Raw genomic sequence first — 16,229 nt, 5'->3', positions numbered from 1 at the left:
TCAGTAAACTGGAACAACGAAGCAACAATCGACTGATACCAAAGGCCCCGCCCGGAGGCACGAAATAAATCACTGACGTGCTACGAAATTACATATTCCTGGCTGTATTAAACCCGTCCATGGGAGTGCGAGGGAAACGCGCAACCAACCGTGCTAATTTGGCAGAAGGTGTGTTCCCGGTGTCACCATTCACATTTGAATCAGAGTAGGGCAACACCGTATAATATCAAAATACGTTTAACGACTTTAGAAATTAATACTTTAAGCTCCCGCGCATTACGCGAGCTCATAGGGAGGGTTATTTCCACGTGCCTGTTCGTTTAATTTTACGGCATGCCCTCCATTTACAAACCCACATGAAGCAATCTTTGGCGGTCACTGTGTTTAAGCATCGACTCTTGCGCGAAGCGTGTCATTTATAGAGGAGACCACTTTCAAAGCTTACACGGTGGTCGTGTCCAATACCTTTCAGCACGTGTCCACGCCGAACCCCCACTTTGCACTCCTGTTCAATACTTCAGGCTTAGCGGGCGTGGCCATATTACGGCGGTCTCGGATAATTAGCACTGCAGCTACTGGATGGTGCCATTGCCTCTTTCCTCGTCCCCCAATGCGAGGGGGATTTTCTGCCTTGCAGAATCTCGAGTTTGGTCGTCGGCCTTTAAGAAAAGAAGCTGATATCACAGTTCGTCGTTACTTCTCAGTGAGCGACCGCGCTGCGTCTCCCTCGGTAGTCGACGCGTCCCATTTCAGTTTGAAAACTCTATTGGTGCATTTACAAGTTGATGTAGTCCCTAGGCGCCTTAAAGACAGTTAGAAGAAAAAAAAGTAAGTAGAAATGACAAGCTTATCAATTTCTTGGTGAAAGACTTCAAAGAAACAGTGTGCTCTGTGATGGGCGATTAAACGTCACCCCAAACGTCCCCAGCAGTAGCCCCTCACATTTGAAGTAGCTGGGTCGCACATTGTTTCAAGCCATATACGAAGAACATCATACAGGATGCGCCGCTCAATGTATAAAAATTGCTTACCTAGCTGTAAGAGTTCACGGTGTCAATGCGCCACAGATCCGAAAAGGGAGGAATCACCAACGGCTTGGAAATCTCTCCTTCGGGTCGCCAATTTTTAAGTCAGTGTCTCTTTTGATGTTTCATGTTCGTCCAAACCCCAGAACTAGTCTGGCCGAGGAAAGTGAGAAAAGCTGGAAAATTGTAATGGTTTATTATAATTGTTTTCCACGATCTAATATTCGACATACCCTCAACATTTCGCGCCGTCTATCTCCGGTTGTTTCAAATTTCACAAGTTGTAAAGCCTCGAGAGCACGGGAGTGCCAAAGAACACTCGTTCATTATGCAAATTCAGACGATTAACACACCGTTAGCAGATGCTTGTAATGCCTGTGAACTTATTCTCCCAATATTTTTCTTCTAGAATCAGAAATAGAAGACATCGCTGCGCAATGCATGCTCTTCTTCATTGCCGGCAGTGACACCGTCACGATAACGTTGACGTGGGCGGCCTACTCCCTCGCCTTACACCCGGAGTGTCAAGAAAAGGTTATCGAAGAGATCGACAATGCTGTAAAACAGGTAAATTCACAACTAGCATAAAGGATATACTAGTCCGAATGGCAGAAAGAGTATGGGAACGATGATTACATTCAAAATAAAAAGAAAGGAATACTGAATTCTTCCGTCTAGAAGCAACCAAAGCTATAGTAAAGCCCCCAGGTCCCCTGGGAAAGGGGCGTTTGTAATTACATTAGGACAACCATTAATTTAAGACATCAGGAAAAAAGTTTGTCCACCATGTAAACGGAGTGACACCGGATGTTCGAATAACAGATTGATGCTTTGTTTTTGTTCTTCTTTGTCAATTCTCAGGGCATCATCAAAACTAGTCGTCTGGTTGAAAGTGCTCTGTGGTGCTGAAACCTAAGGATTAATCCTTGGCGATTTCTTAACGCAATCTCGCTGTAAACCTCGAAAGTAAGAAAATTCGATCTCCTGTTCGCGTGAAGCTTGTCGTGCAGCGCACGTTGCGTTCTCTAAAAAAATTCGGAAACATCACTGAGAACAGCTATATCACTTACTTTTAATTTCTATATCTCGCATCCACTGAACTGGGGCGTGGCAAGTGTCGAGCTTTTGACTACACAACCTGCAAGTTCGTCTCCTTTTTATTGGGGCACCTCGTGCGCTTGTTTACCCCCGATACGAGCCCACGTGCTTTTGTTCCCTTTCGACCTCAACCAGTGGCGGTGCGCGCTTGGCTGCCTCGTCATCGCACGTTCCCTACGTCGCCTTTTCAATGGCGTGCTCCCCTTTTCGTTCCATTGCACAAAATACGCACTTTGGAACACTTGCTCGCCCTGCTGTTTGGAGGCCATAATTATTGCGGCGTTAGCCAATAAGAAAGCCCAATGACGATTCACGAAGCAGCAAGCGGAACCATAATAAACCACGGCCTCCGCTTCTTAAAGTGCCAGTGGCTATAGTTCAGAAATTGGCGCAGAAAATGTTCAATAAGAATCCGCCTGAATTTCGAACCTTCAAACGCAGCATAGGTGGACTCCATGTAAAAGCTCAACGTCTCTAAGAAACTTCCTCCATGGAAGTTTGAAGATGTGACACACCATAGGTGGACCTGGAGTCCACCTATGTTGTGTTTGAAGGTTCGAAATTCATACAGAAGGAAGGTATATGTATTGGGACGAACGTGGCCCCAGTGCTGAGTGATTTATTTTTGGCCAAATGCGACAGAGATATTGAAGCGAAACTATATAGTAATATCATCCGCATATTTAGGTATGTAGACAACTACCTGGTACTGTTCCACTCGGGGGAAGAAAGTAAAAGAGCAGAGTTTATTTCAAAAACGTTGGATGTTTCTAAGAGCTGCGCCGCCGGTATGAGTTTCACTACAGAAGATCCTGTACAGCGCATTTTACAATTTTTGGACCTGAAACTGATATTTATGCCTTCCCATGTATGTTGGATGTACTCCCCCAGAGCAAGGAAAGCGGTGTTACCCTACGACTAAAACCACTCTAAAATTATTAAGAGAGGTGTTGCCACTACGTGCTTAGGAGCCTCGCTGACTAAGTCGTGCTCACACAAAATGGTGGACGGCTTTGATAAACAAGTAAAGAAACTAGAAGATGGAGGGTACCCTCTTACGCTTATTAAACATGTGGGAGAAGGATTGCTACGAAAGCTTCGGGGAGGGGGAAGGGGTAGTGGAAAGGTCAGGCGGAATGTGAGACCGACCGTGATACCATATGTGCACAAATTTAGCCATAGTCTGAAGAAAGCGGGCGAAAAACATGGAGTACCGGTACTACCCTCAGCGCCTCAGAAATTGGGTAAACTGTGTGCAAGAATAGAAAGGGGAGATTTGAGGGTGGGTATATGTAAGGAGAAGCATGGAACTAAATATGCGGAGTGCAAGGAAGGGGTATAGAATACCTTTAACGTGTGGGAGGGTTTACATAGGACAAACCGGAAGGTGCATCAACGACAGACTAAGGCAACACGCACTGGCAGTATGATCCTCGCCCTCGGGTAATCTTGCGATGCATTGCAACCAATGCGATTGTGGACCAAAGCTTCAGGAAACTGTTATCCTGAGCAGGAATCGTAACAAAATGACAAGGGAAATTTCGGAGGCGTTTTTCATAAGGAAGTGCGACAGCGACACGTGCATCAGCGCCCCATCGATAGCATTGTACGATTCGGAGGTGGTGTATCTCCAGTCCTTTGTTAGCCCAAGCTAGAAAGATTATATGTAGATTATTGAACAATGCTTTTACATGACGTGGATGGTTGGTGACAAGGCATAGATGTTTCTTCTTTGGTTTCATTCACATTAAACCTCAGTTGCAAGTGCTCTCTACTGTGTGTGTGTCTTCTTTTACTGGTCCTCGTTTTTTAGCGCTTTTAATCCTGAAATGTACAACCAACTAGCCCAAGTGAATACCCTTTTAACAGTCTCAACAATCTTCGTCAAACAACGTGCGGATTGTAATGGAGAAGTCTGTACGGCCATTTCTGGAGAACGTGGGCATGACTATGACAGCCAGTGTGGCGCACCACTGCTTGAAGCCTATGCATCGTAAAATTCTTCGCGTCTAATCTAAAAATTCAAGGCTTGGAATATGTAAATAAAGCAGGTTGGAAGACGGAAAAGGATGGAATTTATAGATAGGTCAGAGTTATTTTTCTTGAGATCCCATTGTCTGTCTGCATATGAATTAACTTAGATAACAAGGTGCATAAGAGGATGCAGTGTTTTGTGCTAAATGCGCCAAAAACTAGACGTTTAGAAGATAACGCACTATTTTTTTTATTTAGTACCTACAATTATCACGAAGTTTATTGAAAAAAAAAATAGGCAAAGTCGCATCACGGTGGTTCTATCTTAGCGCCATAATGGTTTCCGTAAAACCGGGGTCATACTGCTTATACATCATACAAAAACAGTCTGCAAACAGATTCGAACGCGAATCACCACCAGATCTCTGCTTCGAATGCCGCGGGGCAACGAATTCAAGGGGACACCTGGCACGCGGCATTCGAACCACGAATATCGTGGTGACTGACATCAGCCGACTGTCTTTTGTTTGATGCATAATCAGTGTGACCCCGGCTTAAAGCTGCTTCTAGTAGAACTAAACACCGCAGTTTGACCCTCATAAATTGCGTAATAAATAATAAAAAAAATATTAAAAACATTCCCAGGGCACTTAAACACTTGTTATGAGTTGTGAATGCAAAAGTATGAACGTCGTTCGTCTTCTCCCTTAGTTCGTTTGCTGTGTACTGGCGTGGGCCGCCACATTTCGCTACTGCTGAGGTTGCGGCCGCCGACGGTACAGATGCCTCAGGCGCGGCATGCTCCTCGGCGCCAAGTAACCGAGACGTTTACAAGATAACTCCCCACCTTTAAAATGTATAAACATTGTGACCACGGCTTAAAGGTACATACTTCTAGTTGAAGCCAACACCACACTATGACCCGGAAAAATTGCGTGAGAAATATTAAAAATACTAAAAGAAAGGGCAGCACGAACTGTACCATATACTATCAAACCTCGTGCTCAGACTAAAAAGCACAGTAGTTGTTTTCGTCTAGGGATATCTAAATTGTTTATGTATGGAGCTAATTTTTTTCTGGAGTTTTGTACGCGCTACAACTTGCAGTCAAATATACCAAAAAGCGCGCTTGTAGCGCTAGCCGCCACATGTCCAGATGAATATCTCAAACTACATAAGCATCACAGCTTGTCTATCTACTTCCCTAAAGCATCCGTTCGCCGTCCTACCACAATACACACACATCTGTAAGTAGAAGTTGCAGTAACACGACGTAACAAGACTTTTTCTTGGAGTCTTCTCCCTCGCGCCATCCTGTCGATGACTGAGTTGAGAGCGCCTCCCAGCGGAGAGACGCTGCCTCCTCTTTTTTTTCGATTACACCCTTTCCGCACGAATGGGACGGCCTGAGAAGCGTTCGCGCGCTTTGGGATCTCGGAAGTCATGATGGTGCCATGGCTCCTAAACGGACAGGAGTGCCGCTTAAAACACTCGAGCGCGCTCTTCGTGCGCCAAGTATTTCTCGGAGCGCGAGGGACTTCTTCGCGCTACGTGACGTCAAGTAAACAAACAAAATGGCTGAGCTGGTGTGAAACCGTCGTGACGAATGGCGTAGCCGGACCGCTGCCACTTTTTAGCTGGTTAGTGCTTAATCGGGCAGGACAAAACAATTTGATTTGGTTTGTTCGTGCATCTCGCCTGAAAAAAGAAAAAAAAATCTATCAAACGGTAGCGTGCCGATAGCGTGCACAGCCACATAGAAGTTGTCGAGGCGGGGAGCCATTCGAACCGCTGCCCCTTTTATAATGCTTAGCCAAGCGAATAAGTATACTTCGATTCGAAAGCCAAATCACCAGTGAGCGTAGCGGGAAATGTTTGGTCATGCATCTCGCCTGAAAACGACTTGAAGTGCTGTCTATTGAACGTCGGTGTGACGGTATCGGCGTGGCACATCGACGACTTCCGCCTCGCGCGCCGCAAGACGTAACCACAAAATATCTGGCAAGTTTGAGGGCTTCCTGCGTCAACAAGCAAGTTCAGGAATGTTGTCTTTACTTTAAATATGAGCAGCATGCATAATGAATAAATATTTTGGCCCAGGTAACTTCCAACATATGTGCTCGAAACGAGTCTTCAAACCTTTCATGAATATTAAAACGCTCGCAGAAACTTCATAACGTCGCCGCCTCTTTTACTTTACACCCTGGCGCCCCACAGTGGCCTTAATTAATTTATCTCCGAAACGAGTTCGGCTTCTGCCACCCGTATCCAAGTGATGTCGGGTTCGTCATGACCTTGCGGTCGGAAGAAGCTCGAGCGGCTTGTCGACAATTTCGGTGTGTCGCGCTCCTGTACGCCATGCGCCGTTAAGTCGCTGCGTTCGGAGTATGAAACTCGGAGCGTCGGAGTCGGAGTAAAGGAGAGCGGACTGAACGCGCGCATTGGTACCTTTCGTTTTGGTATTTTTCGTGTCGCCGACGTGTTTTCGGTCAAGGACTTCGAAGGTCGACTGAGCGATGAGACATTTAAGACTTTCGCCTTAATAAATCCTTTCAGGAGATTGTTCGCTAAAACCAAAATCCGGCTCGGCGACCCTTACGGGGAAGCTGGGCGCGTAACTTCGGCGCCTGGTGGAGGTAGGCGACCTACCGCCGATGCCTTGCCGTTCACGAAATAGTTGAACGCCTTTCGGAATTTCTAGGTTTTAAGTTATTCTCAGGTATACGGACCAGGCTGGAGGAATCGGCAGTTCTTAAGATGCGCCCACGATACCTTCGGCAGATTTGCCATTTCCTTGGGGAACAAGCCCTCTTTCTTTTCACCCAAGAGAACAGGAAGTGATGTCCTTCAATAATAAGTAAATTTCAGGAGGTACCGCAGTTAGACAACGGCGGTGAGACTTTCAAAGTATGGCAACTCCGTGAGGGTGGTCGAAAACAATCAAAAACATTAGCCAACCCGAAGTAACATACTCCCTCCAGAAGTTCGGATTTGTTTTTGTTTACCTCCGCACACACAGTATACATGTCACGGGCAATAATTGTTTTTGATTTTTGAGTAAAATCCCCGCGAATAGTTGTCAGTTACTTCAGTATTCACAAGAGTCCCGTTTCTCAGAAAAAAAAGCAGGAGTAGTGCAATGCATATTATCTTGCTGAGTGTTAATACTATCTGTATTGCCTGTACATTTTTCATTACACTTGCTTCTTCGAAGCAAACTTTAACAAAGCTATATTTGTATTTCATTTCATTTCATTTCATTTATTGTTCTCTCAGGGCCCGAAGGCATTACAGAAAGGAGTGGGTTTTTTTTTTTTTAACGGAAACATATGAGTATAACGATAGATAAGGCAAGACAAAACAAAAGTTATTGAACATAAAAAAACTTAGTAATGGCAATTTTAAAATCAGTAGCATCAGTTATCGAGACTATGGGTGCAGGAAGGCGATTCCAATCTATTGAGGTCTGAGGGAGAAAGGAGGCATTGAAAGATGAGGTGTTACACTGGGGGACGCCCACTTTTAGATGGTGATTAGTTCGTAGCGAAATGTAAGATGGTTCTAAGAATAATGTTTGACGAAGTGTTGGATTAGAGTGAAAAATCTTCTGAAAAAGACAAAGCCGGGATATTTTCCTGCGAAGAGAGAGGTTAGGCAAGGAAAGGGATGCTTTCATAGATGTGACGCTGGATGTGCGATGATAGTTCGAGAGAATGAAACGAGCGGAACGATTTTGTATGGACTCAACAGCGGATGAAAGGGTGATACCGGGGTCCCAGATAGAGGCTGCATATTCCAGTTTAGTACGGACTAAAGTCTTATAGATTAGAAGCTTTAATGAAACAGGAGTAAGCGAAAGGTTTCTTTTGAGGTAACCTAGTAAGCGATTAGCGCTGTTAGTGACATATTCAACATGTAAATTCCAGGAAAGGTCATTGGTTAGATGCACACCAAGATATTTATAGGAAGTAACAGAAAGTAGGGGGAAGTTAATGATGTTGTAGGATGGGCAAGTGTTATTATGCCTGGACACTCTCATAGATCTACATTTAGATGTGTTGAGTTCCATATGCCATTCTGAGCACCATTGTGTGAAGTTGTTTATATCAGTTTGAAGAACAGAAATGTCAGAGTCGTTAATAATTTCCTTATAAATGACACAGTCGTCAGCGTACAAGCTGATGGAAGAGGAAACATGCATAGGAAGATCGTTAATATAAATAAGAAATAGTAGTGGACCGAGCACAGAACCTTGAGGAACACCAGAGTTAACACTTGATAATGATGAGTTAGTTCCGTTGGCGCAAACAAATTGAAAACGATTTGTTAAAAACGATTCTATCCAATTGAGTATGTTGTTATCTATGTTTAAGTTACGAAGTTTATGGAGAAGGAGTACATGGGGTACTTTATCGAAGGCTTTGGAGAAGTCAAGGAATATGCAATCTGTCCTGGAACCCCGGTCGAGAACGACGTGAAGGTCATGGGTAAAAGTTGGGAGTTGTGTTTCGCATGAATAGAATTTTCGAAAACCATGCTGTGCTGGGTGAAAAAAAGAGTTCGAGTCTAGAAAGTTAATAAGATTGGAATATATTACGTGCTCAAGTATTTTGCATGGGATGCTTGTTAAGGAGATAGGACGGAAATTCGAAGGATTTTGTTTATCGCCGCCTTTGTGGAGAGGAATCACCCTCCCCACTTTCCAGTCTCTAGGTAGTATCTGTTGTTCAAGTGATTGGGTAAACAGTTTTGATAAGATGATGCTTGAATACATTTTAGTATTTTTCAAAAACTTAGTATTAATATTATCGATGCCTGCTGAAGTTGATATTTTTAGGGTTTCAATAATATTCGCATAACCCTCGCAATCAACAATGACTGGATTCATTTGCAGATACTCACAAACTGGGAGAACCGGATGGTCAGAGGTAATAGGTAGTGAAAAGGATTTAGCAAACTCATCATTCAATACAAAAGGGCACAAATCACCTTGAACTTCAACTCCGTCATTATCCCTGAGCGTTACGTCCTGACTGTGACTGGGGCTAATAACTTTCCAAAATTGCCTGGGATTATTAATTAGCATGAATGGTAGTGTACTGTTGAAAAAAGTGGCTTTCGCCTCCTCCACTGCTTTTTTGTACTCCGCGGCAGCAAGATGATATACTGCCCAGCGTTGATCATCGTTCGACATTTTAGCAGAACGAAATAGCCTTTTCTTTTTATTTGACAACCTCTTTAAAGTCGTACTGTACCATGGTGACTGGGGTGATAGAGATATGCTTCGAAGGGGCACATGAACACTCATAAGTGACGCAACCTTTCTTTTGAATAGATTCCAGTTATTTTCAACAGAGCGCTTCTCAAAGCCATGTGTATATTTATCTAGAAAGAGGCATAATTCGTTATTTATAGATTCTTGGATATTTGGATAGCTAGATTATGAAATCATTTACAGAAGTAATATTGTTCTGCGTGGGGCCTCGTGATTGCGAAAATGGAGAGATCGTGTGAATAAAGAATAATTTTTGCGTGGTTACAATTATGTAGAACGTGCATTACATAAAGGATACGTAAATGTTCAAGAATGCACCGTCCTTTTTTTCCAGAATGGTGTCACCTACGAATCTCTCAAGGACATGACATATCTGGAAGCTGTCATCAACGAGTCTTTGCGCCTGCACACACCCGACTCACTGTAAGTCTGCCTCTTTTGAGATGCATAAACTGTAAAATTAAGAACAATAAAGGAATTTGCTTGAGGAACAGGCGGCTTGTGGAGTCTCAGGTGGCGGGTTCGAATCCCAGCCAAGATATCTGAAATATCTCGGAGTTTTAATACGACGAAAGGCACCTCTAACTTAAATACCGTTGGCGATTCCGGCGCAAATGAGAGGTTCTTCCCGCGCTTCCTTTGTTGGAATGAACAATGTCTTGCAAAGAATGCATTGTTGGTTTCTGAGGTGACCCCTCAAAATAATATTTATACGTGTTTATTTTTCATTGAGTCAACGCCCAAAGAATTGATAATTTTGAACACCTCACCAGGGCAAACCCGAACAATACGTTTTGTAGGAATTTTTTTTGTGCATCACGTTTCTATTTTAATTTATAATTTTTGCAGGTTATTTTGATTCAAAGAAGGCGGTAGCTGTTCTATGACCAGCGCTTGTATGGCAAGCAAAAAAGCGCCGAAAAAATACAGGGACACAGACGAAGGGAAACAGGACAAGGCGCCTTGTCCTGTTTCCCTTCGTCTGTGTCCCTGTATATTTTCGGCGCTTTTTTGCTTGCAATGAACCAACTGGCCCAAATCTCCGCTTGTATGGCTTGTGTATTTGGCTAGGCGAATATTAAATGAAGGAATATCCTGGAAAATATGATGGCTCATTAACAAAATTCTGCTAATTACCTTTTTAAATAAATCGGTAAGGGGTGACAATCTTACAATGATCAACCCTTCAACAAAAAAAAAAATGTGTCGATTATAATGGAACACATAATTCATCATGATGAATTTAATCCGAGACTGGGAAAAGGAGGAAAATATTTTGACAGTTGTAGAAAAAGAAATAAAACCAGACGTCTCGTTTGGCACACGTAATTTGTTTGTGCCAGAACTGCGTCACAGAGGAACACTCATTAACATTTCGCTGTTGATTATCTTTATCAGCTGAAAGTGCCTAACTGCAGGTGGTAATTTAGTGCTCCAATACTCTCATGAATTCATTTTACCGTATTTTCCGGGCTATAATTCACGGACTCTATACGTTTAAAAGTTAAAAATTTAAGCTTTGCGAACTATCTATGCGTTAGGATTATGCAGGAATTTTGTTTTTCAAGATCGTTCGTTATGACGAGCCGTGATGGATTTGGTGAATGAAAGAGTGTATTAATGATGATTTATGTATAATACAAGCTTCTTTGAGAGCTAAAAAAGCAGGAATTTGTGAAAGTGTGCAGTGTATTAGAATATTTTTGTGTCTACTAAGCACCAAGTGCGGACTATGCACGGCATGCGGACTATGCACCGGGTGCGTACTGTAGCCCGGAAAAAATGATAAACATGCTAATCCGACAGCAAGAAAAACATTGGGGGAGCAAACGTTATGTTTACAAAGGGATTAGATTCGAGAGTCAAATAACCGCAACAAAACCATTTCGCTAGCTCTATATCACGCCTTTTTTAAAGTGCAGCTCTTAGGCGCCCGTTTCCGCGTTCAGCGGTGTCAGCGTCGCCGTCGGCGTGACCGCGCGCGTTGCATTATGGGACGTCACACTTTCTCCGTAAAATTTTCCGGGGAACTGAATTGGCGCTGACGTCAAGTGACGTCAATCTTCCCGCTAAACAAGCGGAGACTGAATTTGTTCATAGCTGACATGATAGATGAAGTCAGGTGAGGTCATTTTCCCCTCTAAATTTGAAGGGGGAACTGAATTGGTGTTGGAGGTCACGTGGCCTCAGTTTTCCAGCTAAATTTAGCGGTTGAAGCTGTGGAATAGGGGGGGGGGGAGGAAAGGGTACGCAAGGGGGAGGGGGGAGGGTATAGAGGAGAAGGAGGAAGAGGACACGGAAGAGGAGGAGATTGCAGAACCATTATGTGAGGAGAGTGATCTATATTTGTACATATGCATATATTTCTCTCTCTGTTTAGCAGGGTATATCGCAAAGTCAAAATACCTCAAGAGTTGCGCTCTAATTTCGCAATACTGAGATTTGTGACCGTCTTTTATTTTTTTCCTCTTTCCCTGTGTGTGTGTACACTTTTTAAAAGAAACCCTTACTTATTGTTCTTAAATAAAAGCTGGAAACCGCATAGAAACCTGAATTGAGAACTGCCTTTCTTAGAGTTTCGCTTTATATATTCAAGTATTGCTGTTAAATTGAACAGAAGTAAAAATAAATAATATTTATAACGGGAAAAAAAGTGAAGCGATTGCCGCGGTTCATGCGGGAATCTTCCTGCCACCCTTCTCTGCCAAAAGTGTCGTGACGTCATCGTTAGGCGTTGTGACGCCATCCTAACGACGTCGTGACATCGTCAAAGGAGTCGAAACGCTATTGTCAAGGTCACTGTTAGTTTTTTTTCTTTTTCCTTCCTCGCCTGCGCTCAGCGGGCAGCAAGGGCCGCGTGGGGCTATTGCGAAAGTTTAATTTGCGATTACGTCCCTCATAGTTTAAACGTAACAAAATAATATCCAGTAGTTTTAAGTTCTGTTCAGGGTATTGAACTGAACCGAAATCGTAAACGGTAAACTGAAAAAAGAACCACGTTATTTTCGCGAGCAAGAAATCTAACTGGATTTCTTGCCGGAAATCTGAAATCCAGTTTGCAAACAATGGTCCGCAAACTCGACTTCACGTTTTCAGCAGGAAATCGAGTTAGATTTCCTGTTCCATGATCCAGTTAGCGAAACGTTATGCAGTTTTTTTTTCGACAGTGCAGCGGAAAGCTCTTTAACGTTCCATTTTCAGGTTTTCACATAACGGTCGTCTTCATACTATATAAAATTCGTCTCGAGAACGCCAAAAGAAATAAATAACACAGTAACTATAAATTCTCCGGGATTTCTGACCTTAAGTATTTAGCAAATGCCCACATTCTTCCATACCTTTCCTTGGGGACTGGAAATAATGCATCAAAGAACATTTATCACTAGAGTAAACCCAATTCGTAGGTCAGGGAAAGTGACCAAATAATGAGCCTGTTTGGGGGCAAAACGGTGAGTTGGGCTTTTGCTAGTTTTTCATCTAAAACTAAACAGCAAAAAAAAAAAAAAAGGCAAAGAGAGGTATAGAAAGCATGCCTAGTGTTGTCTATACCTCTCTTTGTCGATTTTTTTTCTTGTCTTCTTGTCTTCAATTTTGTAGAGTTGTGTGCAATTTACTTTAAACGCCTTAATATCATTGTACAATTGATAAGATAAGAAAGCTATACAAAGGCCGATGGATATTTTAGGACCTGCACTAGTCGCCACACAGTAGCGCATCTAATCTGCTTTAAAAATAACTCATCGGATATAGTAATCTCCCCGAAAGGAATGTCTAACACTAGGAAGGGGAGGAGGGATTCAATCAGCAGCTACAGCTGCAGAAATAGCCAGAACAGCTTCGATCTCTGGTATAGCAGAAACAGCAAGGAACGAAACGTTTCGCCAACAGAAACGCAAACATAAAGACGCACAACTCTTCTGAGAATTGCTTTCAAACGATACATTTTATTTCCTCTCCATCTCAGAGGGGAAGTCAGGAAAAAAAAGAGCAGCATGTTGCTACTTGAAGATGCACCCCGCCTCCTCTTTACATTCGCAGAAGAAACACAACATACGAGGGAATGAACAATTTAACATATATAAAGACAGAAACGCACCCTCCGCGTGCGTTCTCGTTCTTTGTTTTGTTTCTAAACGAACGGCGGATGGTAAACGCGCCTCGCGAGTTGCCGCCGCCCCATTTAGACACTCAGACCATAGCCTCCTATATACTGACAAAGCTAGGCAGATCACTACGAGAAGTGGCCGCCGAAATGCAAAAAGGATGGAGAGCAGACAACAGATGAGAGGAGAGCCAAGTGACAACGTGACGGGCGCCCCGCTGCGGCAGGACGCTGAGACGCAGCGTCTCGCCACTGCCGCGAGACGCTGCGGCGAGACGCGAGGACCCGAAAGTGTATTTCGAGTCCTCGCCGCTGCAAAAGCTGTGCACTGACATCCAGGTTCACCGAGAAATTCTCTTTGATGCTCTGTGCAACCAGATCCTCGCGCTTCAAATCTGCGACCGGGCACTTTATGGCTCCATCGTCGAACTGCCAGGCTTCGCGACGACGCTCGTTGCTTATGCTCAGCTTTAACCTAAGATGAACCGCGGCCAATCCTACGAGCCATCCTCAGAATTCAGCGCTCTAATCGTGCAAAGAGACTTCATGATCCGCGCGTCGCTGCTCAACCGGGAATATAGGCTTTTAGCCCTGGATATACTAGGCGAGCTGCTAGCGTCCGCTGCAGTCCACCTAAGCGTGAAATTCTGTGCCAGTGTTCTTTCTTACTTGCTTTTCTGCGAGGCCCTCGCAGGGGTTTCCCCAGGAATTGAAATCAGGGGGGGTGTCTAAATTTTTGGGGGGTTAAATGGGGGGGGGGGGGGGGGGGAGGGCATTGCGAATATAGGAGTCGTTGTGAATTAAGGGGGTGCCTTCGGAAAAACGAGGGGGGGTCCTAACCCCCCCTAGGGGGGGGTCTAGGGAAATCCCTGGGCCCTCGGCTCGGCGGTTCGGCTGTTTCGGCCCTTGGAAGGCTGCTTCAACTCCTTCTCAGTTCTTCATTTGCGCTGGTTGTGCTATGACCGCTGTGGCGAACTGTTGCCCCTGTTCAGTTGTCTGTCGAAGAGGCGGCCTTCACTTCGTCATGTGTGACGCCCTCTGGCTCTGGAACGAAATCATATGTGCAATGAGGCGCGACCGAGAAAATCCTGTTAGGAGATTCTTCATATATGACATCGTCTCCAACCTGTAAGTGTGCGAAATCGGAAACCGCCGGCAGGCTCTTTCTGTAGACCATGGTTCCAACTTGGGAACGCCGCGTGCAGCGGCCCCACAAAAGTGAACATGAGCAGCTACTATCGGAGAAAGCAGCTGAGAAATCTGTGTCCTCGAAGCCCTCGGCTTGAGATAGTCACGAAGAGTCCACGGCAGCAAATGTGAAGCAAGTGGACACACGGAATATGCTCCGACCTACAACATTACAGTCGCTGTTGCTGGACATGACCGAGGAAACTACGATAAGAGGCTGCGTCGAGCAGGTGACAAAGACCGGACGGCCATTTCGCCTCGTTGAGGACTCTGGCTTCGCCTGATCATAGACCCGGTTTATAAAAGCCTTGGGCAATAAGCGTGCCATAAGTGCTGCAGTAGTCAAGGATGGAGTCCGGGAAGATGCTAGGATGATGCGCGAAGGAATAGGTTTGTCCTTGAAAAACAGCATGTTTTCGTTGAAGCTAGACTGCACATCGCGACTGGACCACTCCCTGCTGAGAATCGACGTTGAGTAATCTGAAAAGTAAAGGTTGGTGCTCCAGCTATTGACAAAGAGAACTCATTGAAAGGTACATGGGGCAACATCCGAGGTCCGAGGTAATAGATGCACTCTCTCGCTTCAATCTCAACGTCAGCTATAGGTATACAGCGTCACGACAGACAACAATGCCAACATGGTGAAAGCTGTGCGTCTCTTCAGTAAAATGAACGAGAAATGTTCTGACTCCGAAGAAGAGGTCGGCTCCAGGGACCCTGAAGTAGAGTCCCACGCTCTGCAATCTCTACTGAACAATCTTGAATGCGCACTCTTTGATGATTCCGGCTTGCTAGAAGGGATGAGGTGCGCCACTCACGCACTGCAGCTGGCAGCTAGCGACGCCATGAAAGGTTTGGGCTGCGGGCACATTCTTGAAGAAAGCCGTGCTCTTGTTAAACGTGTTCAATTTGTTATGTCCTTGATCCGAAAACTAGGGTTGAAAAAAAACAGTGCTTGACTGTCCGACGCAGTGGATGTCCACGCTGCGTATGCTCACCAGGCTACGTGAACTAAGAGGCTTCGCTGGAGGTTTCCTCTCAAAAGAAAAAAGCTTCAGGTGAACTGAAGACGTATGGGCGGAAGTCCAAAATGCTCGCAGTATCGCTCCGTCTGGCAGAACTGGTGACGAAGACATGGCAGAAGGAACATCTCACGGTAGGAGATTTCTACGGGGCATGGCCGATATGTTCCAGGGACACTTCCAAGATATCGTCGCCATTAGCAAATGCTTTGGTAGAGTCAATGAAAAAGAGAGAGCAACAACTTCTTGACATGGATGTCTTCTGTGCAGCAGTGTACATGAATCCCCGCTGCCGCCTTCTTCTCACCCCTCAAAAAAGGTACCGGGCCACGCTGCATTTTACACGGACTAGAAGGCGGATCACACCTCTGCAATGTGAGCAAGATTCTGCCCTTTCTTTTAAAACTGCGGCGGCTCCAGAAGCTCCAGAATACGCCCTGGAAGTCCTCTTCAAGGAAAGAGAGGTTGAGGCTGGCGTGAATGTTCGAGGTACCAGTAGCCCCCTTGATATAGCATGCCTCCTGGGAATGCTGACAATGAGCCGT

General features: G+C 44.7%; 1 protein-coding gene across 1 annotated transcript in view; it reads left to right on the top strand.

The window, feature by feature from the left end:
* The window catches only part of LOC8026669 (cytochrome P450 3A41), a 45,822-nt gene that overhangs the window by 25,636 nt on the left and 3,957 nt on the right, over nucleotides 1–16,229 (top strand). Inside the window, exons 9-10 of the mRNA XM_042290140.1 lie at nucleotides 1,428–1,592; nucleotides 9,707–9,795. Of these exons, the coding sequence (XP_042146074.1) occupies nucleotides 1,428–1,592; nucleotides 9,707–9,795 (254 nt within the window). The remainder of the gene's footprint in view (nucleotides 1–1,427; nucleotides 1,593–9,706; nucleotides 9,796–16,229) is intronic.

Source organism: Ixodes scapularis, unplaced genomic scaffold (assembly GCF_016920785.2).
Source record: "Ixodes scapularis isolate PalLabHiFi unplaced genomic scaffold, ASM1692078v2 PGA_scaffold1__304_contigs__length_218370807, whole genome shotgun sequence".
Classification (NCBI taxonomy): domain Eukaryota; kingdom Metazoa; phylum Arthropoda; class Arachnida; order Ixodida; family Ixodidae; genus Ixodes; species Ixodes scapularis.
Note: the sequence above shows the minus strand (reverse complement) of the source record. Positions and strands in the feature narration are given on the sequence as shown.